The sequence below is a fragment of the Cricetulus griseus genome, chromosome 4, assembly GCF_003668045.3.
Source record: "Cricetulus griseus strain 17A/GY chromosome 4, alternate assembly CriGri-PICRH-1.0, whole genome shotgun sequence".
NCBI classification, from domain to species: Eukaryota; Metazoa; Chordata; class Mammalia; order Rodentia; family Cricetidae; genus Cricetulus; species Cricetulus griseus.
This window is the reverse complement of record NC_048597.1, coordinates 7228918-7256731: the sequence shown is the minus strand read 5'-3', so window position 1 is coordinate 7256731 and position 27814 is coordinate 7228918. Positions and strand designations below refer to the sequence as shown.

The 27814-nt window shown below is 47.1% G+C and overlaps 1 protein-coding gene across 1 annotated transcript in view; it reads left to right on the top strand.

The window, feature by feature from the left end:
• The window catches only part of Hunk (hormonally up-regulated Neu-associated kinase), a 107855-nt gene that overhangs the window by 66315 nt on the left and 13726 nt on the right, over nucleotides 1–27814 (top strand). The window contains exons 5-8 of the mRNA XM_027415569.2: nucleotides 7590–7717; nucleotides 14668–14803; nucleotides 19164–19326; nucleotides 24453–24536. Coding sequence (XP_027271370.1) covers nucleotides 7590–7717; nucleotides 14668–14803; nucleotides 19164–19326; nucleotides 24453–24536 — 511 coding nt within the window. The remainder of the gene's footprint in view (nucleotides 1–7589; nucleotides 7718–14667; nucleotides 14804–19163; nucleotides 19327–24452; nucleotides 24537–27814) is intronic.

Genomic DNA, 27814 nt, shown 5'->3' with positions numbered 1-27814 from the left:
TGTAGAGGCAGGGACTCTGTGCCTGTCTGGAAGACATGGTGACAGGTGACACTGGAGAAGAAGGAGATGAAGCAGGGCATGGGATGTGTAGAATTTCCCTCGAGCCACCAGAGCCCCCAGGAGCAAGATGGTAAACTGTAACACCCAAGACCCCGGGAGTGCTTCTCCGTCTCCTTTGCTTGGGCCTCACTAGGCAGAGCCAATTGCTTGGCACAACCTTGAACCGGGAGAGAGACCTTTTCTCCTGCTTCTTGGGTGTGTAGCCAACTACAGTGACTCACTGGCCTACTTCTAAGAACCAAATTCTGTCACCCAGTCCCCACTTAATCTTTTGAAGCCCTAACCCCCCATGTCAGGGTATTTGGGGTTGCGGCCTTTGGGAGGTATTACTTTTGGATGAAGTGAAGACATGGGGAGAGGTCCATGATGCTTTTAGCGTCCTTGTAAGAGGCACAGAGAGCTTGTATTGTCTGTGTGCCTTGTGAAGTCACAGAACAAGGAAGGAAGGAAGTGGGGAGGCTCTCACTCACCAGAACCCAGCTGGTGTTTGATATTGATCTTAGACTTTCAGCCCCAGAATTGTGAGACAGTGTCTGTTATTCGAATACCCTGTTCTGTGACATTTTGTTACGGTAGCCTGTGTTGACCAGAATTTCATTGTTATCACTAAATACGTGAGACGATGAGCTAATGAAGAATAAAAGCTTATTTTGGTGACTCTCTCTGAAGGTTCCAGTCTGACTGACTGACTGGGGCCTGTGGTACGGTGCAGCGTTGGGGATGGAGCAGGGGACAGGGCAGAACAGCTGAGGTCTCAAACCAGGAACAAAGAGAAAAACAGGACACAGTTCCAGTCCCTCCAGAGTAAGCACGAGCTACTTAAGGATTTGCACTAGTCCCCACTCCTAAGCACCCCACGTCTTCTCTTAATGCCTTCCTGGGAGTCACGCCTTTGAAAGCACATGAACCTCTGGTGGAGACTTGCCCAAACCACGACGTAGACCAGGCTGACTAAGACACATAACTGCCTACAAGTCCTCTGTAAACAGATACAGTGCCAGGCAGTGGCGAGGCAGATACACAGCTGTGCAAAACCTAGAAAGCAGAGGGAGCACCTCTACCCTGCTCCTGAGAGCCGACTGAAGCTGGCCAGGGAGGGGAGAGAGAGGGCAGGTTCCAGGCGGAGTGTACGGAGCAGGCCGTGCTGGCGTCTGAGCACTGCCAACTCTGAAGGTCTTGGCGAGAGCAGGAAGCCTCAGAACCTTCGCTAGAAGATGGATTTTCCACTACCTGGGAGTCCTCTGTCTGAGGGAGGCATTAGGTTTCTGTGTGGTACCCAAGGCGTTGTTGACAGAATCAGAGTTGGAAAACCCGAAGAGAATTTAATTCAGTGCTGCTTAAGATGAGACCGGGAATGGAGCCCACTGTCTCCAATACCACTATTGCAAAATGCACCCCCCTTTTATGGCTGTGAAACAGAATAGTGACAGATCGACTCCTCAAATCAAAAGCAAACGCCCCTCTCCAGAGGTTTCTAGCCTGCTGGATATCTGGGACTAACTCCAAGGCTTCGGAGACTGGTGAAGAGGAAAGAAGCCAGTCACACAGGAAGGCTTAGAGACTCTTGAGACAGCCTGGAGTGCGAGCATTAGCTATGGAAAAGGAGATGGGATCCTGGGGTGGTTATCCTTGTCAATGGTGTCATTTTCGGGACCGTATAAATTATCCTTAAAACCCTGTTCAACTTTTTCCTTCACTCAGAGGTCTTATGTGCGCATACACACACACACACACACACACACACACACACACACACACACACACTCCCTCCCTCCCTGCCTTGAGATTTTAGACACAAAACTGTAATGATCACTCTGGTACGTCAAACACTTATTAATGCTACTCGGCTTTTCCTCGGAGTGGTATGTGTTCTGATTGGAGAATAACTGTACTGCAGATGTACTTTTTAATTGAAGAGAATTTAACTTCAGGAATATTATTACAGCATTTGCTTGAGAACTTCAGCAAGCTTTTAAGGGTAAGAAAAATCCACACCAGGAGTCTTGTCCCCACAGAGATGGAGGAAGCAGCATCCTCACAGCACAGTGCTTTGCCCCGCGGCTGTGCAGACTGGGGACCTAGTGCGGAGTCGTGCACAGCACATGGGTCCCCGTGAGCTTCCTGAACCTTCTTCCACTGATTTCATCGGAGGGACTCTGTCTTTCCCGGGTGCCTTTGGGTAGATAATTTGGGCAAGAGGCACCATGTTGTTTCCAGTGTGCCTGTCTCTTCAGAACAGGGTGTTCAGGAAGAGAATGACAAAATTGGGGCCGGGTCCCAGGCTCTGTGCTTTATAGAATGACAGCAGATGTTATTCCCTGCAGGCAGGAGTCACAGACAGAAGGATTTTCTGTATTTGTGATAAGAGATGGTGAGGAAGGTGCAGGGAACTGTGTTCATTTGGGGAAGCTGAAGGCTTTTGACTTTTAAAAGAAAAAGAAGTTCCGTGCTGGTGGGGCTTGATGGCTCGTGCCTCTCAGCCCAGGAGTCTGGGGCCGGAGGGTGGTGCTTTTGAGGCTGTGCTGGGCTCCATAGAGAAACCCTGTCTGTCTCAAAGATGACGAAGCTTCTTCCTTCAGCTTCGGCATTGCCCCTGCTTTTGTAGCTAGTGCATTTATTGAAATAGAGCAGGGGTGGGAAAGGAACAAACACAGTGAAATCCACCAGAAAATATTTTCCGGCCTAAAGCAGACCATTTCATGGATGGGGTTGGCACGGGGACTTTAGGATGGAGGCAGGGTTCCGTCTGTCCTTCCAGGGCCTTACAATGGGAGTTGGTACTGAAAACAGATGCAGAAAGAAAGACAGATACAGCTTTCTGCTGGGGGTTAATTTTAAATTTTTCAAGGTAGTTCCTTTCTTGTAGAACGGCGACGCAGAACCAAGGCGTGCATGTGATGTCCTCACACATTCTCTGTATGAGCCAGGTGGTTGCCAAGGCTCCTGGCCACATGCCCCCAGGACAGGTGACCTCACTCTGTACCTGCTCATGCAGAGTTGACACTCGCTTTGTTCCTTGCATCTGGGTAAAGTTTCTGGGACTTCTCTAGTGTGCAGTGGCCCTGTGTCTTTCTTCACAGAGATGGCAGCTTTCCCTCCAGGGAATATTTTAATGTGTTAGGCTGACTCTCAGACTATCAAGATCAGCATTTTTCTTCTGCCTCAGTGCAGAAGATCCCACACCTCTCCACAGGGCCCGTTTCCTTCCTCCAGTTGCCTGTCACTGTCACCAGCTCCTTCTCTTTCGACATCAGACTGGTGCGCAATGTCCATTACCCCACAGGCTTTCCCACCCTGCAGCGCCTCCCTGTGTTTCCCGTTGGCTGTGAAAACAGCACTATTGGATTGCCGCTCTCCCTGTCCCTGTCTCTATAGTTGCTGGCTTTCTTCAGAGCTATCTTGGAGTCGTCAAAGTTCCCTGTCTGCCTCAGAGAACCCAGGAAACCCCTGGGCCATATTTCAAAAGGCTTTTCAGGAAATTCTGAGCATGTTTTGAAACCCAGCCTGACTCTGTGGGATTACAGGGTTTATAAACTGCATTCCACACATCCCCTTTGGTATTCTCGAATACTCGTGAAATGTCAGAGGGCTGCGTTGCTCTCTTCATCCACATATTAAACATGGATGAGAACTCAGGCAGGAAAAAGATGTCCAATCTGCTTTCTCTTTTAAACTTTCCTAGGGCTACCCAACTATTGCCGTGGGTTTCCATTATCATTTGTAATAGTGCCCAAATACAATTGTAGCTCTTATTGCAGTTGTTGTTTTGTTTTATTTAAACAGATTTTTTGTTTGTTTCTAATGTAACAACAGAGAAGATTTATTTGCTGTTTAATTTACTCCAGACAAAGACTCAACTCTTCCTATGGCTTCAGTTATTGGGCCTTCGTATTAGCTACATTTAAAGGTAACTGCCCTTAGGATGAAGCGAAAGGAATCTCTCAGCATTTGTGAGCTTCTAATTGGTCACGCCATCATAACTGGAAGCCTTTTGGTAAGGCAGTCACAGTCTGGCTTGCGGGTTGGAGTTCCTGGTGCCATCTGGAACACAGTATCCTTTATTCCTATCTGTGGTCCAAAGTACATAATGGAGAGAGAGAGAGAGAGAGAGAGAGAGAGAGAGAGAGAGAGAGAGAGAGAGAGAGAGAGAGAGAGACAGAGACACACAGAGAGAGACAGACACACAGAGAGACACAGAGACACAGAGACACAGAGACACAGAGAAAGAGACAGAGGAGAGAGAGGCCAGTGTGCTATGCTTATGTCGATTTTTTGTTTGTTTTGGTTTGTTTTCATCCTTTGAAGCCAACTGGTGATGGATAAGTGATTTTTGGTCTTCATGTCTCCCGGAATGGCTTTAGAGTTGTTCTTCTTGGTTTGGACATTTTATAAACCCCTTCAGTCAGTTCCTACCCACCACACAGCATCCTGCTTCTGGAGGCTTTCTGTAGCATTCAGAGCATTCCACCTGTGACGAGAAGCCACGTGTCCTCCAAAGATAAGACATGACGTGAAGGTGACAGGGATGAGGCTTCAGGCTTGAGTATTGCATGCTGCCCTCTGGGAGGAGGAACAGCCTTGACGTTTTCACACTGTCTTAGGTGGTTTTTCGGATTGTTTGTTTAAGTATTATGAGCACATGAATCCAGAATTAGACTCGATAAATGTATGACCTTGTATGACTAAAGTACCGAAACTAATTTGCATGCTAATATTACAAAGTCTAAGGAGCCCAGCATATTCCAACGAGGACGTTAACGTTATGCAATGGGGCCAGTGCTGAAGAAGAACTGGATTGCTGCCTGTAGTCTGTATAGTGCTCCCTGCTACTCCTCCCATCAGGCCTACTGTGATGACTTTCCCACCACTTAGGTTTTATCTTCCCAGTGGCTTTTAAACCAGAGTGCATTCAGAGAGATATTTTTTTAAAAATAACTATTATTGCACATGAATGCATTTGTGTATGTGATGTGGTATGAGTGTGAGAGAGAGTGAGAATAAGAGAGAGAGAGAGAGAGAGAGAGAGAGAGAGAGAGAGAGAGGAGGCCCACATTTCAGCGGGCACATGACCATCAGAGGACATTGAGGTGGCATCATTTCTCCTCTTTAATTTTTACATGCATTTCAGCACTCAAACATAGATCACCAGGCTTGCCTGGCAGGCACCGTTACCTATTAGATCATCTCACTGGGCCCAGAGGCATCATTAAACCACATATTACAAGGCCTGGTCTGGGAGTTTCTGACTCTGAGTCTGTAGCTCAGCCCTGGAATCAAGTGTTCAGGCAGTGTTCAGTGCTGGAGTGAGGAGCACACTCTGGGAAGCAGTATACTACTTAGAGATGACTGGTTCCAGGTCCCCCATAACTGTGGAGGAGACCAGAGGTTTTCCACTTATTAGAGCCTGTGTCTAAGGCCGCATCGTAGAAACAGATCATATAGTTTTAGTTTTCCTTTCTATCCTAAAACACATCAAAGATGCCACCCTGCACAATGGGTCCTTAAGGCAAGTCACAGCCTCGGCTCTCCTCCCTCCCCTTCCAGACTGCCTCCCTCAGCTTGCTCAGTTCCATCTGTCACCATGGCTGCTCTGGCTTTCTGAGTTTTAATGTGGTACATCCCTTCTATGTCTCTGTTGCTCTTAATTTCTCTGTGAAATCTATCGCTTCGTTCTGACGTAGAGCAATACTGTGTGCTTGCTGCCATGGCCTCCAGCTCTCCACTCTGAGCCCCTTTTGTTCATTTACACTCGAGGACGACCCACGGTGTGAGTAACTTGTTTGCCTATGGAACTTTTTGTGCATATCTATCCACGCCCCGAGGAATACGCTGCACTGAACACACACCAAGAACTATTGCTGCCTGCGACTGCATCTGCCTTGTCTGTTCTAGTCTCTTGTTTCTTGGTTTATGTAATTTGTCACATGGCCATGTCCAGCCAACTGACGATGTATAAGCTCATACATGAAACACTCCTCTAAGAGGCTTCCCAGGCTTCTGAGTCCCCCGTCTCCTTAATTGAGCTCTGTGTGTCAAAAGCAGTGCAGTCCACCATTGTCTTGCTCTCTCCGTTCTCATTTTACTCCAAAGGGTCGTGTTTCTTTCTGTGTTTGCCCATTGCCTGCTTCTCTTCAGCTCAAAATCCAAAATGGCAGTGTCATTGTCTGGCTGACAGTCAGTTAGAGAGAGGCATCCAGCAAGAATCTGTGGAATGAATGTCTGTCTGTCTCCCTGACTTCTTTCTGAGTTCAGCTTACGTCTGAAACCTGAGAGTGCTTAAGGCTGGAGCTGAGGGCCCCAGTATCTGTCATTATATGGAATGCATAATTCAAAGGCACCTTTGTGGAATTAGGCCTGAAGGGTCTTAATTTCAATCAGTCTCATTGGCTCTGTTTTGACTGGAAATCCTGTTGCCTGTTTTTAAAAACACATCCGCCCCGGTGCCTTTGAACAGCAGAGACCTCTGGCAAGCAGGCATTTCTTCCTCATCAGGAAATCTCATCAACATGATAGTAGGTTTTTACATCAAGAGAATAAAATCCCCCCCCAGAAGACTTCGCTGTCCTCTGGGTTGGCTTTGGATATAAGCAGTTAAGTTCAACCAGCAATAGCTCCACCACAGCCGAAATAGTGGAACAGGGCGTGGTGGGAGAGCCTCACAATAAATATTTAAATAAGAACAGAGCCTGGGAAGGACTTCCCTTAGTGACAATCAGCACAAAACTCAAGAGATGGATAAAAGACTGGCTTTGGGTGCCGGGTTTTGACTTCAAAGGGCTCAGTGGTAAGCAAACGCCCTCATTAGCCCAGAAAGGGTGGCTCTTGTCCTGTATCATTTAATCTGGTCCCCTCTAAGTTCTACCTTGTAGAGCACATCTGGAAAGATTACAGGCTGATGGATCACACTTGATGCTGCTAACAGTGTGTTCCACATACTTTCATCGGGAATTCTTTGGTGTTGATGCCTTCTCGTGACAACTTGAGTGTCCCTTGTCCAAAATGCTTCGGACCAGAACTGTTTTTTGGTTTTGGAATCTTTGCTTTGCATATATGTAATGGATGCTCCTGGCTGTGGGACCCAGGTCGGTGTTTCACATACACATTATAGGCCCAGCCTGAAGGTGGTTTTATGTGGTACCCTTAGTGCGCCATGGCCTACCACATGAAGCCAGAGGGAGAATTCTTTGCTTGTGGTGCCATCTTGGTAGTTGAGAGGTTTCAGAATTGGGGGGGGGGGTCTTACATGTTCCAGTTGATACTTGGCCTGGTGAGACAGTGTGAAGACAGTGTGGTTTCTCCTGCACAGACAGTTCTTCCTGTTCCTGCTCATCTCCGAGCCCTCATTATGTCGTCACAGCGTTCTCACACAGCCTTTCCGGTGTCAGCACCTCAACCATCACATGATTGGAAGGTCCCAGGAGGATGCCTCAGCCAGGGCAGAGGCCAGGAAGCTGTCTGTCTGTCCATGGGCTTTGTCTTCTGCACCCAGGGACCGCCTCTGTTCTCACATTTGATGTGTCTCTTTGCAGAGGCGTGAACATGTACGCTATGTTGACCGGGACCCTGCCTTTCACAGTGGAGCCTTTCAGCCTGAGGGCTCTGTACCAGAAGATGGTGGACAAAGAGATGAACCCCCTTCCCACCCAGCTCTCCACAGGTAATGCACCTGCTGCTCTGGGTTCAGGGTTTGGGCACCTGTGCTCTGACAGGTTTGGACTCCTTTTGGAAGTGGTTGTGTGGTAGTGATTTCCTTCACCCCGTTCAAACAAGAGAGGCTGCTGGGCTTCCCATTCCTGAGAAGCCAGCCCATCCATCGCACATGCCTTCTCCTTTCCTCTGTAATTCAGAAGCTCTAATTCCTTCCTTCTGCCTTTGGTACAACACACATACATCAAGAGAGCCGTGCGGTCTTTGCTGGAGAAGTAGCTGCAGGCTCACCATTTTGCAGTGTTGCCTTGGGAAGGAACATTTTCTGTAGTCAGTTTACTGTAAAGAAATATTGGTTTCATTCAAGTATGGGGTCTGTGGTTTGTTTTATTATGTGAATTTTTGAGGCCCTTCGAAAGCTTTCAGGTACATGCAGATTCGGTTACTTCACTGGAATAAATCAGAGATGTGTTTGAGAAGTTCTCTCAAACTTCAGCAGCTTCAGATTGCAGTAAAAGACTTGAATAAAGGTTTGGTTTCAGACTCAGTAAGTTAATAAGATCTGATCTTTTGTTTGGTTCACAATTCACATCAAGTTCCTGGCCTATGCTCGGCTTGGAGGGGGGTCATTTAATTGTTCTGTTAGAATAAGTCTATGTTCACTGAAATGAGGCTTTTGACCAAGAAAGGATAATTATTTAATTTTCCCCTTCCTCATACTTGGATAAAATAGAGCATTTTATTTTGCCACTGTTAAGTATTTTCCCCTAGGGTTTATAAGCATCTGGGAAACTGACCCGAGATACGCTCTTGTCAATGGATCCGACTTGAAATGAGTTCTTGGGCATCATTATCCAATCCAGCTACACTTTCGCCTTGCAAGTGCTGTACAGTCTCTGGAGGTTGAGAGCCAGGGAGGAATTGTGTCCTTGGGAAGAGAGGCTATAGTACTGACTTCTAGAAGAAGTATTTCTGCACTGCGAGCCTTACCTCGTGGAGTTGGGAGGCTCAACATGTTGAAGGAATTGGCACACGGAGACTTCTGGGCATTCAGAAGTGTTGGGGTGTGCCGTGAGGCATTATGGGAAGTTTTCATTCTTCTGACCATGTATTCATCATTTCATATCTATTCTCTTAGTCCATGGCAACCAGGTGCATTCTAGGTGTGTTCTAGATGCCGGAAAGAGAGGGAATGAGCCACATGCAGCCTCTGCTCCTATACAGCATGTACATCTGTAGGAGAGGCAAATACACACATTTATGTATGTGTACATACCCACACATATATGTGAGTGAACACGTCACATACGTGGTAGTGTTGATGCTTTAAGTGAAGTAGACTCATGACACATGGTTGCATTACAACCTCACTCCTTCCCTGTATAGCCCTTGACACCTCCCTCGCTCCCCCTCTGCAAACCCCTACTGGCCACTATCCTTTCTCCATCTCTCTTTTGAAAGGAAGGAATTATAGAATGGAGAGTGTGCACAAAGCCCTTGTCTCACTACAATTGTGTTGAGATCCATTTAGTTGTTAGATAATCAGAGCTTTGTTTCTTTTCACTGCTGAGTTGTATTCCCAGGCATGCACATACCACAGGCTGTTTAACCATTCACCCGCTGAAGGGCCACTGGATTGCTTCCAGTTCGGGACTACCGTTGAATAAAGCTGCTTCCAACATTCACCGTCAGATGTTGGTGCGAATGTTGTTTCTGTAAGACAAATGGCTAAGAACAAAATTGCTGGGTTGCAATAATGGTAATCAGCCCCGATTCTCAGTGGCTTGTGACCACAAGGGCTTACTTCTTGTGCTTTATATTAATTGAAAGCTGGATCAAGAATAGAAGAGTTCTGAGCCCAAGTGGGCTCTCAGACCCATTGCTGGTCCATACAGTGACCAGCAAGGTAAAGGAGGAGGTCCCCACCCAGCAGTAAAAGTCACCTACACCTTCTGTATGTAAGCATGGCATATGGCCTCAGTCAGGCAACAGGAATGGAGCAGTGCCACCCCACTGTGGGTACTAAAGGAGAAAAGACAGAGCCACACACAGGCTGTAGGAAAAGCAGACCATTGTGACAAGCCTGGCCCACTGCTGTTCCCCTAGGATATCAGCTGTTACATCCAGAAATCCTAGTTTACCGGTAACAAGAGAAGCTGCCCCTTTATAGAACAACATAATGAAGTGCTTTTTCCTGTTACTGCCTTTTCACTCAGTCGGGCAAGGTAAATGCCATTGTTCCCAATTTACCAGTAAGGGAACCGAGTCTCAGAGTGATGGAGTTGGCTTGATTGGAGGATTTCCCTTTGTACTATGTTATCCCCCCATTCCTTATTTCTAAAAGACACACACTCACCACCCCCCACACATGCGCTCCTATGTCTGCAGTACCCTCAGAGACCAGAGAAGGTGTCTGATCCCCTGGAGCTGGAGTTGCGGGTAGTCGTGAGCTGCCTAACTTTCTTTGGTGCTGGGAACTGAACCTGGGTCTTCGGCAAGAGCAGTGTTCACTCTTAACTGCTGAGCCATCGTCTGCCCCCTTCTCCCTATTTAACTCACAGCTCATGAACTTGCAAGTCTTATCTCTTGTCTTCAGGTCTTGTGTTTTAAGTGATGTCAATGCAAATTGAAAATGCCCCAGTGTTACCATCTATCGGTAATACATATCTCCATTAATTTCATATTCCGTCAATCCTACTTGCATTGATACATCAATTAAATCTTACTTTATTCCATTTGGGTTAAATTCAAAGTGTTGTTCTTTTATTTTTACTTTAGAAAATTTCAGTTGGAACAAAATACAGCACCCCTGTCCTTGTGAATCTACGAAATGTTCAAAGAGTTGCCTCCTTGTTCCCATCACACAGTTGGAACCCTTCAGCTTTGGGGGCCTTTCCAACTCCCCTTTAGTCGGTTTCCGCTTTCTGCAAGTTGGCTCCCGCATATCACAGAGTTAGCAAATGCCTTTCGCGGCTGAGAGATTTTTCCAACAGTTTGCTCTTTCATCATAGTACCATAGCAATAGCATTTATAATACATTCCAAACAGACACTTCCAATTAAGAGGATTTTGTCCCACAGATGCACCAAGAGAAAAGCTGAGGAAGAAATGCTGGCATTGCTGAAGGTTGGGCCTGGTTAAGATTTCCAAGGAGGCTTAACCACCCATTGTCAAAGCATTCTTAGCTTTGAGGTGATGAGAAGGCAGCCTCTCTCGAGGACAGGCCTCTGCGTGCATCTGGCTGGCTGCTGTAATGGCAGGTGGCTTTGTCTGTTGCCTACAGCCCTTGCTTTTGGCAGTGTCCAGTGCTCACATAGGCCAGTTCAGACTTGAGAAGTCTGACTGCTCCTGAAAGAAAGGGTGTTGCTACCTCCTGTTACATGCAGGCGATGGAGTTCTCATTGGGCTCACTTCGACTCTCTCAGCTTGAGTAGAAAGCCCAAGAGTCAGCTCACATGAGGTCACTGGTTGTGACCACACCAGATTCCACTTTCTGAGTTGAATGTGTAGTCCTCTTTGGCCCCAGAGACACGGATATTTTCAAGGTCCAAGGACAAACTTGGAAACACTCGGAGGATGTTCACAGAGTCCTTTCAGGATAGAGATGTGATGTCTGTGACGTCCAGAGGTATATGACTGTCAGCAGAGACGTGAACTAAAATTATGGAGCTCATCAGCAGTTTGTGCAGATTTAGTGCACTCGGCGGTGAAAATAAAGCAGAGACACACATCTGGCTACCCTTAGCTCTTCTGGTTAATCATCCTTTAAAGACGCCCTGCCCTGGCTGTGAAGGGGTGCCTGTCTTTTAGGGCTGGGCATCAGAGGTCTCAGAAGGCACCCTGACTCAGCAACCCTGCCCCATTCAGTTCATCAAACCCACCACATTGTCCTTGAGCAATAGGTGCCCCAGGGGATCTAACCCCCTCCTGGCCTCTGTGGGTGCTGCACACACACAGTGCAATTACAAACATGCAGGCATAAAAGGAAAACAAATGAATCTTTTGAAAAGTCTGGCCACCTTAATGTACCTCACGGCTAGTATGGCCCCTGTACCTTCACGGGGCTCAATATGTTCTTGAAGGCAGATGGCCACATCTGCTGGCCCCTTGATGCACCAGTTACCTACAGAAGTGGCCTCAAGGAGGACAATCTCTCTGGATCTGATTCTGGTCTCACAATTGACCCCTCTTTTGACGGCTTTATTTCCGCCACAGGAAAAGTGCTCACAGAAGGGCCATCATACCTCCTTCAAGTACAGTCTAAAATGACAACTGAAGGCAAACAAAAAAGTGTGGATTTTCATGACCATTCCCAGATAAGCAGGGTTCTATTAAAAAAAAAAAAAAGGAAAAGAAAAACAGAAAAGAGCTCTTGAGAAAAAGACAGAACTATTTGGAGTCGAAACAAATGGAGATTATTTTCTGAGACTTACTATTTGATACAATAGAATTTAATATCTGGAAAACCAAAGAATTATTTGGTGGGGCATCTAGGAGCATGGCTTAGTTGATAGAGCACTTGACTTGCAAACACAGAACCCTGAGTTTGATCCCCCAAATCCCACCTAAGGATGCTGGGCATGGTGAGCACCCTGACGTGTGTGTGTAATCCCAGCACTGGAAGGAGGGAAACAGGAAGACCCTTGGTGCTAACTGGCCAGCCAGTTCAGTCTAGTGGTTAAGCGCCAAGCCAGTGAGAAACCTTCTCTCAAAGAAGTGGGTGGCATCTTCTCCGCCCCCTCATTTTTAGTTAGTTCTTGGAGAATTTCATAAATGTGTTTATTAGATTTACCCCCTCCCTGACTCCTCCCAGATCCACGCCCCCTTCAGATGACACCTGAGGTGGTCCTCTAGCCTCTATGTACATGCACACTCGTGTGTATACACATCTGACTGCACATGTGTACTTGGGTAGGTAAGAACATGCTTACATACATAAAAAAGAAAGAAACAGTGTTTTGTGTTTCTGAAAGGGAAGGGGTTGTGTCTTACCATTTCCTACCCTGGGGGCTGACCTTGAACTTGCTCTATACTGAGGGGCCTGGCTTTGAATTCACTATGCTGTTGAGGATGACCTTGAACTCCTGACCCTTCTGCCTCTACCTCCCAGGTTCTAAGATCATAGGCATGTGCCTTCATGCCTGACTTACAGGGTGTTAGGGCTCTAACCCAGGACTTCCATCAAGCTAGGCAAGCACTCTGCCAAATGAGGTGTGTCCCCACCCCCTTGTAACCCATAATAATAAGATGTCATAGGACAGGAAAGTGGAGCTCAGAGCTCAGGAAAACCAGGCCACGGTGTGTGGACTCCCACTCTGTGTGTGAGTGTGTGGACTCTCTCTCTCTCTCTCTCTCTTTCTCTCTCTCTCTCTCTCTCTGTGTGTGTGTGTGTGTGTGTGTGTGTGGACTCTCACTGTGTGTGTGTGTGTGTTTATACTCTCACTGTGTGTGTGTGTGTGTGTGTGTGTGTGTTGTATACTCTCACTGTGTGTGTGTGTGTGTGTGTGTGTGTGTGTGTGTGTGTGTGTGTGACTCTCAGGCTGTCCATGTGTGGACTCTCACTCTGTCTGTGTGCAGACTCTCTCACTGAACAGTTCTGTACCTTCCAAAATACAGTTTTGCATATTGTACAGCTGTCTCTCCTGTTATGATCTTAAAGGACACAGACATCAGCATCCTGTCTCTAGTGTTTGGTAGAGCACAGGTGTTCTGTAAATGTTTGTTTAACGAAAGGAGACCCAGGGTGTTAAAACAAATGACTTGTGCTGGGGATGGAAGTAAGAGAGGCTGTGAGGATTTTATAGCTGTCAATGGTTTTAACTTCCTTACACTTATGGTTTATTGGAACTGACATTACTCTACCAGGTCCTTAGGCTGAAAACAAGAGCAAATGCCATTGGCATACGCTCTGCCCAGGCACCCTCTTCCCTTTAAGGGACAGCATCAGCTAGATGTGAGTTCTGCTTGCTAGAACCCTGTGACAAACTAAGATTTGGAGACATAATTGACCTAACTCCTAAACAAAAGCATGCAGATTTCTTGGTGTGGTGTCAGCTTGATACACTTGGCTGGGAGAGCATGGGCTCAGGCTAGTCTGGGGACTATATTATAATCTCACAGAGTTTGGGGCAGTGTGGGAGGCAGGGGAGAATAGCTTTGTGAGCAAGGATGGCCTGCTGGTGATGACATGTGTAATCCCAGCTACTAGGAAGGCCGAGGTGGGGAAGATAGAAGTCTGAAGCCTGCCTGGGCTATGGAGGGAGTTAGTTCAAGGTTACTCTGGGCTGCTTTGTGAGAACCTATCTCAAAGTAAAAGGTAAAGTAGGGCTGAGGATATAGCTCAGTGATAGCATTTCCTGGGCAAATGTGATGCCTCAGGCTTAATTCCTCAGACATTAAACAAATCAATCAATTACCCAGTCAGCCAGGAAACACCTCATTGACCTTAAGAGACATGGTGCCCGAGGTCAGGATCAAACTCAAGGGGCTAATTCAAACTCATTCATTTTTCTTCCTTTCTGATTGCTTAGGCGACACCGTGATGTTGGGCTTTTTTTTTTTTTTTCTTTTTCAGTTTCTACTCTTTCATCCTCCACATATAAATAGTTCTTCTTTCTGGCTGATCTCTCAGTGACTACAAGAGCCCACAGATTGTTCCAGAAATGCGTGGTCCCGGGAGAGCAAATCAATTCTTGCTGTCTCGGGTACCAGGTATGCTCCTTGGACCAATCTCTTAAGCTCTTTGGATGTACAGCATCTCTAAAAGATAAGTGGGGGAAGAGATGGAATTTAAGACTCCAGGTGTCTGAAGGTGGGAGCTGAACCTACACGAAGCCCTGCCAGAGACCCTAACATCGGAGGCGTGGAGGAGCTGAGCAGAGGTGGAAGACCACTGTCTGCAGCTAATGTCTGCACCTGTGCTCAGTCTAAAACGAGTGTTCTTTGCTGACTGTCTCACAGGGGCCATCAACTTCCTGCGCTCTCTCCTGGAACCAGACCCTGTGAAGAGGCCAAATATTCAGCAGGCACTGGCGAATCGCTGGCTAAATGAGAACTACACCGGGAAAGTGCCCTGTAATGTCAGCTATCCCAACAGGTAAACTAGTGCTAACAGAGGTCCACCTTCTCCGGGGAGATGGGGCCTTGTGGACAGGAAGCTGTATGTGACTGCAGTCAGTGCTGCTCATTTCACACCCCTTAGCCTGGCCTTGCTCACCTCTGCAGCCAGCCTCCTCCAGATAAGCCCATCTCATTGGGTGACAAGATGCAGCCAGGGCTGTCCTGTGGAGCCTGGTTGGAGGAATGGAAGCTGAGCTACAGGACCTGCCCCCTCACCAAGCCTTGCTCTGATGGGTTACATATTCCCCAAGGGGCACTTATAGTTCACTTAAAGGGTCCATTTGAATGGACTGTGGCCCGTGTGTGTGTGTGTGTGTGTGTGTGTGTGTGTATGTGTGTGTGTGAGAGAGAGAGAGAGAGAGAGAGAGAGAGAGAGAGAGAGAGAGAGAGAGAGAGAGACAGAGAGGACAGAGACAGAGACAGAGACACACAGAGAGAGACAGAGACACAGAGTCTGAGAGAGGAGAAATCTACCCATGAGCTCTCTGCCAACATGCCAACATTAAACTTCACAGATCCTATGGAACTGAGTCTTTCAAATCACCCTCTAGACAAATCTTCTGCTGCTTGAGTCCCTTGCTTGAAAGTCACAGGGATGGGAGCAAACAAGGTCAGACCCCTCACTTCAGCTGCCATGCTGTGGGCTTGCTGTAGAGGCCTTCTCTCCCAGTTCCCATGAGAATGGACCCTGAGGGAGGGTTGTGTGCAGTGAGAGTCCGTTCACCCGACCCATCTCTTCAGGGGCACAGACTGCAGACTGGAAGACCACAAGAAACATGTCCCTGTCCTTTTGGACTCATTTGTCAGCCACTCTGAGTGAGGGATAAGGACCCTCGGAGACCGCCTGACTCCAACCTGGGATAGCCCCGTCTCCATTCTGTTTTTAATTCTTGAGAGCCTTACACATACTATCAAGCTTGGATGAGGATCAGAGAACTACAAAGGAATAGGGGAGGGCTATCCTCTGTGGTCGTATTTTTGAAAATCCCCAGGCCTAGGCCAAGAAGGTCTGGAAATATCCACAAGCCTTCTGAAAGCCGAAGTGTTGAGTCCCTTAACCAAGATGGGCAACCCTTGGGATGGAGCTCCTTGAAGCACCTGGGTGGACATTCCTGGGGTCCGCATTCGGGCTACTTGACCAAATTTACTCTTGCCCTGGGCATAGAGGAGGTGGCTTTGTCTAGTCACTGTGTAGAACTCTAGCATTTGGCTCATGGGTGGTAATTTAGACAAAGTCCGGCTTACCTAGGTTGTCAAGGGAACCTGGAAATAAACACTGTTTTCCAGTACCTGCTCAATTTGGGCCAGGAACAGAAACCGATACCAGAAAAATGATCCCCTTGTGAGCCTGTAAGCAAAGCTGAGGGGCCACGCCTTGTTTCTGTAGAGCAACATGAAGCTGCTTTCTGGTAAAGAAGTGGCATTGATGGAGACCAAATGAGTCGCTTAGCTAAGGTAATCACTGTCTAAATGAGCATAAGCTGTCCACCCAGCACAGAAACTATGGAAGGCCGTGGAGCTGCACTAGACACACAGAGAGCCATTCACTTAGCGACCTCTTCAGTGATGGAGACTCAGAATGTGGCTTATAGTTTTGTAGCCTCTGGACAGGGGACAAGAGGCAGGTTTTGGTGAGATAAACATAGATTCAATTCCTTATACTGGTTTAGCCAGCTTGGGTAGTGTGTGTGTGAGTGTGTGTGTGTGTGTGTGTGTGTGTGTGTGTGTGAGAGAGAGAGAGAGAGAGAGAGAGAGAAAACAACTAGCTAATAAATGGTAAAAGTGGTAAAGGTCTTATTTAAAGAAAAGAGCAGTGTGGTGGATTGTGCTATCTAAGGCCTGTGGCTTATTGTAGACAAAAGACAAAACAGCATTCTTTCTTTCTAAGATAAGCAACCAGAATTCTAAAATATTGGGGGATGTATGTGTTATTTACAATTTTTATTTTGAAAAACTGCTAATTTTTGAGGCAAAAATATATATCTTTATGATAATTGTTTTTTTTCTGGTTTTACCAGTCCTTAAATAGAAGGAGAAGAAGCACATAGCCAAAGGTACAAATTACATAGACATATATATTTGTAAAATTTATTTTCTAGTTCCCAATACTTCTGTTTCTTGGTTTAATGAGTTTGGATATTATCAGTGTTTCTTTCCCTTGGGAAAGTAAAGAAAGCCCCCAAGTTTTCGCACTATTTTTCTCACAACTCTCTCCTGTGAAGTCATTGGGCCTCCAAGCTCATCTCCAAAGGGTTGGATGGAATAATGTTATAGGAAATATTTTACACTAAATACTCATCCCAGCCCGTCAACAGGTGTTGGCTGGGTGCCTGGCCAACCTTCTTGGAGTGGACACAGACATTCTGTCAAGAGAAGGCCTTGCATTCTCTCCTGTCTCCCCGAGGGACCTGGGCAGCCCATGTCCACAGCCAGTTCTGTAGATGGGCCAAAATGAAACCAAAATAGTATCAAGATAATGTGATATGAATTTACTTAGCTCAAATTACAATTTGCATTCTAGAACATTCTCTCTCCTCCCTTTCCCCTTCCTTTCTTTCCACTCTACTCTCTGTTACAGGATCTTGTTGTGTGATCAAGGCTAGCCTGATGCTCACTATGCAGCCCAGGCAAGCTAGAAGCTTTTAGCAAATCTCCCATGTCATTCTCCCGGGTACTGGTATTACAGGTGTGAGTCACCACACCTGTAAGTTACCGTTCTCTATATCAGCCAAATGGTAAATATTCAATAACAGATACATTAGAAGTAAATATATACATACATACATACATACATACATACATAATACACACACACACACACACACACACACACACATTCCCAGAAAAGGTTTAAGATACAATTGCCTCTCAGTCAAAAGCCTACATCTGGAGGTGAGTCTCTTGGTTTTCAACACAACAGATATAAAGGGCTGAGATGGATCGTAGCCCCTGCTCACGTCCTTCCTTTCACTTCTGTCCCTCGTCCCCCCGCCCCGTTTCAGCTGGGGTGGCACACTGTACCTCCCCACACTGTGTGAAGCAGAGCCCAGGACTGGAGTCACACCATTGTGGCCAGGATTGAGTGAAGGTCCTAGGTTTGCTCTCATTGGAGACACCAAGAGTTTTCATACAACTGTGCCTTGTGTGTTCCTTTTTAGTTCTGTTTTGTGTCAAGTCTTCCCAGTTTGGACTCCTCCTGCCTGAGTCTCTCCTATAGCTGGGGTGACAAGCCCGTGCCACCAGGTTTGGCTGTCATGTGGCTTTAAGGGTACACACTGAAGAGTTTAGAAATGACGTAGCTTGCTGTCTACCATTTAAGATGTTTCAGCAGCAACAATGACAACCAAAAATGAAGCAAGCAAGGCATCACCAGGTGATGGTACACACACGCTAATACACCCAGGTGATGGTGTTCACACGCTAATACACCCAGGTGATGGTGCACACATGCTATCACAGGTGTCCCTGTGTATCAGTAGGGTGACTCCCGTGACTGCCCACCACCCAAAGATAATGCAAATCTGTAGACACCAGGTATAGTTGTGCACATCTTTAATCCCAGCACTCAGGAGGCAGAGGCAAGCAGATCTCTATGAGTTTGAGGCCAGCCTGGTCTACATAGTGAGTTCTAGGACATCCAGGGCTACATGGTGAGCTGCTTTCAGACACCCCCTCACCCCCAAATCTACAGACACCCAAGTGTCCTACATAAAATGGTATAGTTTGCACATAAACCATATGCATTCTTCCGTATGCTCCAAATCTCCTTGTTATACCCTGGGGAATGGTGACAATAAAAAGCCTTTGTGTTTATTATGGATGAAGGTTTTCTTTTTCCCCCTGAAATGTTCTAAGATTAACTGAGTTCTGTGGATTGGGAACCTGCCGGCATATAAGGTATGTTATCTAGTAAACACACCACCTTTCTATACACATGAAAATTTCAAAACAAGAAGCCCGGTAGGATTGGAGACGCAGCTCAGTTGAGACAGTGTCTTCCCAGTGTGAACAAATCCCTGGGTTCCATCTCAGCGCCACATAAAGCCGGCGTAGCAGTGTGTGCCTCCAATCCCAGCACTTTGGGCGTATGTAATCGATGGGGGTTCTGGTATTCAGTCCTTCTCTCAGCTACTCAGAGAGTATGAGCCAGCCTGGGCTGCATACGATCCTGTCTCAAAAAAAAAAAAAAAAAAAAGAAAATCAAGTGAACGAGTGACTGAGGGAACACTGTTGTCCCTGGGGCCCTGTGTGGACCCCTTGTGCCTGTGCCTGCCATGTTTGCGAGCCACTCTGAAGGTGGAGAGAGATGACTGGTTCTCCGTGTCTACCACTCACAGGATTTCTCTGGAAGACCTGAGCCCCAGTGTGGTGCTGCACATGACTGAAAAGCTGGGCTATAAGAACAGTGATGTCATCAACACGGTGCTGTCCAACCGCGCCTGCCACATTTTGGCCATCTACTTCCTGTTAAACAAGAAACTCGAGCGCTATTTGTCAGGGGTAAGTGGGACCCCAGAGGAGTTTCTCCTGTCTAGTCTTGCGAAGATGCTGACACTTGATCCATCGTACTGTTACTTTAGCCTAAAAGGTTTCGAGGCTGAGCCTCTTGAAGGTGGGGTAAAGTCTAGAAAAACCATTTCTTAGATGGTGCTACTGATCTGAGATGTGTTCCGAACGTTCTCCTGTAACGGTTAGCCCTGGCAGACCCCTGAGGGCCTTAAGCCTTGTCTTCTATTCTCAGTTGCCTGCTTTTATTCTGACACCTTTCAGCTCTGGGTTCTTGGCTTTAGAGGAACTGGAGTGTACCAGGAGTTCTAATAGGTCTTAATAATGAAAACCCGGAGGCAGATATCAGAGTAAATGCTGAAAGGTCAGAGAAGTAAAGGAGCAGCCACTAGAGAGACCTTTTTACCTCTACTGAATCCTCAGAGCAAAGGGGTGATCCTGTCCAGTCTGAATGCCATGAGCCCCTGTCTCCTCCCACCTTCTATTCCTCTCTGCCCAGCCATGTTACTCCTGTCCCAACCTCCCTAGTGCTGGGATTAAAGGCGTGACGTCTGTTTCTCTTTTAGATGGATTCAATCTCGTGTAGCCCAAGCCCAGAGACCCCTGCCTCTGCCTCCTGAGTGCTGGGATTAAAGGTGCGCGCCACCACTGCCTGGCCTCTGTGGCTGACTAGTGCCTTGCTCTGCATTCTGATGTTTAGGCAAGCTTTATTTGTTGAAGCACAAACAAAATATCACCACACTGGAGGCTTAACTGCTATTAAAAGTTGTGGGGCCTGTTCCTGCCTTTTCAGTATGGGCAATGGAAAAGCCACAGGGCGGCCCTCTCTCCCTGATGGTCTGCGTCTGCAGGATTCAACCAACCATAGGTCAAAAATGTTGGAGGAGAATATTATGTCAGTACTGAACAAGTGCAGACTCCTTTCTCATTGTTCCCTAAGTAATAGGTGCGTAGCATTTACAGTGTATTAGCTACTATAAGTAATTCAGAGACCCCAGGTGTGTGGAAGGTGTGCATAGTTTGTATGCAAATAGTGTGTGGTTTCCTATAAATGATTTACACAAGATTGGGATTTGTAGGAGGCCCTGGAACCAGGTGCCAACAGGAAAAAAATATGTTTAGGTTTACTTCTCCTGAAAATAAGAATGCAACGGGCTTCACTGGGTTAACTCTGGCAGCTTCACACAGGGCAGATGTTAAAATGTCCAAGTGACAGGGTAAAGAATTGGCTTAACAGTTAAGAACACTGTTGCTCTTGCAGAGGACCCGAGTTTGATTCCCAGCACCTACAAAGAGGTTCACAACCATCGGTAACTCCAGTCCCAGGGAATCCAGCACCTTCCTCTGGCCTCCTCTGACACAAGGCACACACGTGATACATACACATACAGGCAAAACACTCATATACATTTACAAAAATCTAAAAGTAAATAAATAAGAAAGACCAAGTGCCACACAAGAAGTACCGTTTGGATACCCACTTTATGGGTGGATAGTAGTGCCCCAATATTATGGTACCTTTATTGTCTTGGCCACGGTAGTTCACTTGCCATCTCCAAAGGGACAGTCTCTTAAAGAGAATTCTGTAAGACAGTGTATAGATTCAATGTAAAACTGTTGGGCTTTAACCCAGACGGAAGGGTAGGTCCAGTGCCAGCCAGCTCTAACAGGAAGTCAACCAGAGAAACTCAAGCTGACAGAAACTGGCCGGAGATTTGATCAAGCATTTGCTCTCTCAAAGAGGACCTTGGTCTTGTGTGTATTGCACCTTGAGATCTACTGGTGTTTCTCTGTTAGGAAGATAGAACCTAGATGGCAAGATCAAACTTATAGAGATAGCCGGTGCTGTTAAAAGTCACACAATAGCCTAACGTGTCACCAAATCCCACCAACCAAAAGGGTTAGAGACATTTTAAAGTTTCTATCTTGGTGCAAAAGGTGAAAATCCACCTGCATCTGGAGAAATGCATCCCCTTGACAGAGCAGAAATGAGCAAAATAATATCCACGAGGCACGATGGTTCTACTGAAACTCGTGTTAGCAGATTGGCCCACAGGCAGTTAGATAGCATGTGTATGAAGAAGCTTGACTGGAGGTCAGCCAAACATCTGGACGGAAGCGCAGGTGTTCCCAAGCTGATTCAGCTTCTATTTTGCTTCCAGGAAAGTTTAACCAGAGCTTTCTTGGTGTGTGTGTGTGTGTGTGAGAGAGAGAGAGAGAGAGAGAGAGAGAGAGAGAGAGAGGGGAGGGAGAGGGAGGGAGGGGAGAGGAGGGAGGGGGAGGGGAGGAGGGGGAGGGAGGGAGGGAGGGAGGAAAGGAAAAGACGTGTGAAAAGAAACACTAAAATGCTTGCACAAACAAGAAAAATGATCATGAGGAAATAAATGTTTTGTACTTCTGATGGGGATTCATTTTGAGCTCTGAGGCTATGAGATGGTGCCTGTGTGGTGGCCGTCAGAGGACAGTGGAATCAGGTGACGTGCTATCCCTAGTCTTATTCTGACACTGTAATAAATATTCTGATCGAAATAACTTGGGGAGGAAAAGGTGTATTTGGTTTATAGCTCCATGTCATAGTTTGTCATGGAGGACAGTTGGTGAGAACTGGGGCAGGGACCAATGAGGAAAGCTACTAGCGGCTTGTATTCTAGCTTGCTAGCTTTCTCATACAGCCCAGAACCACCTGCCCAGGGAAGGTATTACCCGCAGTGTGCTGGGCCCTCTGCATCAACCAATAATCAAGACAATCCCTCACAGACATGCCCACAGACCAGCCTGGTACGCAGTTACTCAGCTGAAACTCTTTTTTTCCAGGTGGTTTTAGGCTGTGCCAAGTTGACAGTTAACACTCACTAACATAGAAAGACAGGATCTGCAATCTCAATCAAGCTTTAATATGTAATACCAATATGTAATATATATTCTGCAATATGTAATATATATTGGCATGTAATTTTTATTGGAATATATATTGTGATATATATTGTATATATACATATATATTTATTGTAATATGTATATACTATATATATATAGTATATATAAATATTGTACATGTATGTCTTATTACTATAATACCCGAGGGGCTGGATACTCACTTTAAAAAAGGGCTTGTTTGAGCCTATAGCTTTAAGTGAAAGTCAAGAGTGTGCCCTAGCCTGAAGAGCATCCCTGTTCTGTTTCAGAACTCGAGAGAAGGGAAATAACTTCAGGCAAAGGGCCAGGGGAGTCCTGTGCCCCCCTTTCTAACAACACAAGGGACATGCTGTATGAGACGGTATCAGCCCCTCCCACGAACAATGCCCCTGATGACCTAACTGTTATCCTGTGCTGTTCCCTTGTCGATTCTTAACACTGCCACACGAGGAATCCAGCTTCCAGAGGTGAATTTCCGGGAGCCTCACACACACCATAGCGGATAGTCTGTTATTTCATAGTGGTGAGGGAGGAGTAAGACGCCCCCCACCCCCACCGCATGCCACACAGTGGCTCTCTGCCCTCATCAGAAGGCTCTAAGAGACAGGTGGGAGTTGTGGCTGGTTTTCCATTCTCTTCTGTCAGAGACTTCATCCCCAAATCTTTGAAGCTCCTGCTTTTACTGTATATTTTATAACGTAGATGGTGCATTAGTGCAGTGGCCCACGATAAATTATGAGTATTCTTGTAGCTGCCTCTGTACAACTTTTTCATTCAGGCTCCAGGTGATATCATTTGGACACCATGCCAGAGGCGAAACGTTAATCTTTCAAATGGCTCTCAAATAAGAGGAGGGTGTGCACACACTGATTTTTTTTTTTTTCCTCAAATGATGACTGTTGCTCAGGATTTTAGAATGTCGTGATGGAGCTGATTTATAGGTACCTTCTTAGTTTCCTTTATTACTGAATAATGTTACAGGCTCAGGTGTTCTAGGTCTGTGTGTGTTTAAAGTTAGATGGAGAGGTGCTCATGGCCACTTACTTCCATATCACACCTAGCAAGTTTGGTCATTCACATTCTCTTGGTACTGTGGCATACATAGCTCATGTCAAGCACGAGGGACATTGTGTCAGAAACTTTTCGTCTGTGTCCTGCTTAGCCCCGGCTCCTTGTCTTCTGCTGTCTTTTCCTGTCTCCAACTTTGTCTAGCCTCAGTTTCTAGTGTTGAAAGCTGAGCGTGGCTTTGTCCCGTGGAAAGCATCCCTGGGAAACCCAGGGCTTGCAGTCTGACTGGAGAACTGAGCAAGGAAACTTAACTCTTCAGTCGTAAGATGTACCTGGACTGAGAATCCAAGCTCCAGGCAGGTGGAGTGAACTGATCTCTGCCTATGACTATGAACTATGACTGCAGCTGGTCCACTCTGTAATATCCAATGTGGTTTATTTAATTGCCCCATAGGCACTGCCGCAGTTATCTTGGCCAGTCACTAACAACCTGTGTGTGATTTTGAAATCCAGTGAACTAGAATGCCTCTCTCCCCTTGTTTGTCGTTTCTTCCTCTCTCTCTTTTTTTAGAATCAAGAGATGCGTATTGTAAGCCTCCTCCTTTGCCAGCTTCCATTGCGGCTTGCTGTGACTCTCCTTTCACGATGTTTGTTTGAAACTGGGCCTCCTGTCCCAGGCTAGCCCCAAACAAGGTCAAAGATGACCTTGAACCCCGGCTCTGTCCGCACCCACTTCCCAAGTCCTGGGATTGCAGCGATATGCCACCATGCCTGCTTTTATTCAGTTCTGTAGGCTGAACTCAGAGCTCATGAGTGCAAGGCAAGCACTCCACCAACTAGTCCCCCCCTGCTTCCAATAGCAGGAGAGCATGGCGCTTTCTACTCAGTGTGGCAAGTAGGGTGTTCTTCCAGCTTAACTATTTAGTTTCTGCTTTCTCCTCCTACAGTAAACCCTGGGCAGATGGAAGAACCGAGATCCGTAGAGAGCAGAGACTGGCCCCGGCTGCCTGCCTCTGGGCCCTGGGCTCTCCTCATGCCCAGTGCTGGGGTGAAACTGTACTTTGGCTTGCTAATGTGCCAGCCATTCTTTGCCTTTTTCTTAGCTGAGCACTGGTTGAAAATTCACGACTGTGCCATGGATGTTTCTATCTGACAAGACTTAAGCCACACTTTTTATTGCTTTCTTTCTCCGGTAGAAATCTGACATCCAAGATGGCGTCTGCTATAAGACCCAGCTCTACCAGATAGAGAAGTGCAGAGCCACCAAGGAGCCCTACGAGGTGAGTGGCCCTGAAGCAAATTCAGGGGATTTTGGCTCATTTTTAGGGGGAGAATGGAAAGAAAGCCAGTTACCACAGGACACAGAGACATCAAAGGACAAACACCCTCACAGCTGGGCCCTGGAGAATTGGTTTACAGTGGAGCCAACATTGCTCAGTCTCCAAACCACAGGCCCTGTGTGCCATCCATCACTGGGAACATTTAAACACCCGTGTGCGCCATCCCTACCACAGGCCGTTAACATCCAGTCTCGGGAAGGAGGCCTTCATGTTTTTGGTTTTCTTTCCTAGTCTGTTCAGTGAAATTTGTTAAACATCTTTTATTTTTAAATTTCCATTTTATGTACTAATTATACATAGTGTTGCTTTACGTTAGGACACTTCATACAAGTAGGTAAGGTACTTTGAGTATAAACTTCTCTTTCTCCCGCCCCTTCTCCCTCTCCCCTGCACTGGGATTAGTCCTCTAGACAGCTTTGCTTCTACATCCTTGGCAAATACTCATGTGCTTTTGTGATCCTATAAGGTCTAGGAACCACACATGAGAGAAAATGATATTTGTCTTTGGGGTTGGCTTAATTCACTTAATATGATTTCCCCCAGTTCCATCCATTTTTCCTGTGAAGGACATGACTTTGGTATTCTTTATTGCTGAAAAAGCACAAAACCAAACCAAACCCTTTGTGTAGGTAGGACATGACCACTTAGCCCCTGCTCAGCTGCGGGACGGCAAGTTTTGTTCCACGGCTCGGCCATTGTGAGTAGAGTTGCAGTAACAATGGGTGCACGGGCGTCTCTGTGATGTGTTTGACTCAGAGGTCTTCTGGGTGGGAGTTCTGAAAGCCATCTGGATGAGTTCCTCAGCACTCACAGTGGGAACAACAGCTGGGGCACTCAAAAGAGGGCCCAATGGCTCAGCTGGCACAAGAGGGAAGAAGTGAGGCAAAGGGCAGGGAAAATTCTGGACAGAAGTGAGTTTTTTCAGTCAGCTATCCCCAGGGTCTCGAGGTGACCTGCATTGTACCTGAGTGCAAAACACTAAAGTTCATGGATGCAGTCAAAACTAGTCCTGTGGCAGCTCAGGTCCTTACAGACTTGGAACCCAAAGCACACGTTGTGAAGAGGTTTTGCTGTGGATTTCTGACCCCGCCCCAGGAGCGCAGGGCTTCCTGCCCACCAGGCTTACTCGTAGGCTCTTTTTACTCAGTTTCATTCCTTGGAGCCACACCCCTTCCATGTAGAGAATTTGTCAGAGCTCCTTGGGCCCTGTCACTGCGTCTTTGTGGAAAGCTCGGGAGTTCATTTACTGAGGGAGAGATGAGAAAGGGCTCCACTTTAGACTGTGGCCACTCCCTCAGATTTTCTTCCTGACGATGTGAGATGGTCTCACCTGCCTCCCTCTGGGGTCCACCTGACCCAGCTCTGTCTAGGGATGTGATCCCGTTGAGGGCTGAGCTGGAATGTTACAGGAGCTCAGCAATGGGCCCAACACTGAGGCTGGGCTTACTGGATGTCCATTTTAGACAGAGCCTGGGGGCAGGGGAGGAAAAAGCCAGAGTTGCTGGGAGATCCAGGAGGGGGAGGGGGATGCTTGGGAGCCTTGGGAACCAGGAAGATGATCTGGGAAAAGCTCAGCAGAGTCAGCTGGGCAGTTGTCCTGGTGACTGGGACGTCTCCAGTCACATCATGTCACTTCCCTTCTTGCAGCCCTTGGAGGCTCCGTGATGTGGCCACCTTTGTAGATGTCCAGTTCTAATGGCTTTGGTCTCGTAGCTTGGCCTCACGTCCAATAGAAACCCAGCCTTCTTCTTGCTCTGTGCCCACTCCCCTGGGCCTTGGGGTTTGTTTTACCACTCTGCCTGCCACGGTTGTGCCTATCGTGTTACTGCTTCCTGGGCCTTCTCCTTCAGTGGCCCTGCATCTTCAGATCCAAGGCTTGGCCAGCTCTTCATGGACCATAGCCATTCTCTGACATCCGGCACGAGGTCCCCGTTCTCTCTAAGGCAACTGCCATGCAGTGTTCTGCACACAGGGCTGGTCTCAGCACTTTTTCATTTATTTAAGGGGATCACCTGATGAACAAATGACTCTTCCAGTTTGGTCCATGAGTTCCACAAGAGCAAGGACCGTGTTAACATTCAAGGATCCGGCATGGTCCCGGTAGGGTGGAAGTACCATGTAATTAATACCAGTGAATATTTGCTAAGGGAACAAATGAAAGAGTCAAATGGACCTTGTCCTGTGTCAGAAAACGGATTGAACCGAGGCAAGCAACTGAAGAGGGTAGGACGTTCCAAGGGCAACACGTAGTTCAATGCCCACAGCATCCCCCAGACAGTTGGGGAGCCACACTGCCACCTGCAGTGCGACTGGCTGGAGTCTGGATCATGCATGCATGTGCCCCCAGTGTCCTCTGTCCCTCGTTGCCTGTGCCTCCTCTTTTCTCTCACGCCAGCCTTCTGCGGCTGTGGCTGTAAGTTCCAGAACCCTGATGGGAAAGAGTCTCATCTCTCACTCCAATCCCCTTTCTCTGACGGTTATTTCCACTTGGCCAGAAAACACGGCGGACGTTTTAAGCATTTGCTGAAATATTGAACAGTTAGGATTTAAATAGGAGCACTAATGGGCAAACTGCATTTCGGTTTTCTAGGACCCATTTGTTTCTCCAGTATGCAGCATTACTTCTGCTAATTGAATTACAGGCTATTACTAGATTGCTCAACTTGTCTCTCTGTTGGAACTGAGAGAGTGGGGTGGGGCTGGGTAGAAAGGAAGGCCTCAGATGGCCCAGGCTTCACTGGTGCAGCCACTTGGCGGGAGGCCCTGGTTTCACTCCAGTTTCCACTGAGGTGAAGAGAGAAGAGAGGGAAAGGCAGTGCAGGGGTGAGGGTGGCTGGGCACAGGGAATGAAGTGTGAGGTTGAGTTTCATTGGGGAATTGGCTGGAAGGCCACAAGCTCCAAGGATTTCACGAATCTGTGTCCTGTGCCCTGGGTGCGTGGGTGGCCTCTTTTAATTTCCTCACTTCTATTCTTTTCTCTACTCAAGGACAAATAAGCTTAATTGAGTTTTCAAAACTTCCCTTCGGGGATTACAGTGCTATAATATTAAGGATTATCCTGCCTTTTCCTGTAAAAAGAAAGAGACTATTTTGTAAAATTGGAGCATACACCTAGGTGGTGCATGCCTTTCAACCCAGCACTTGGGAGGCAGAGGCAGGGGGATCTCTGTGTATTGGAGACCAGCCTGGTCTACATGTGAGTTCCAGGACAGACAGAA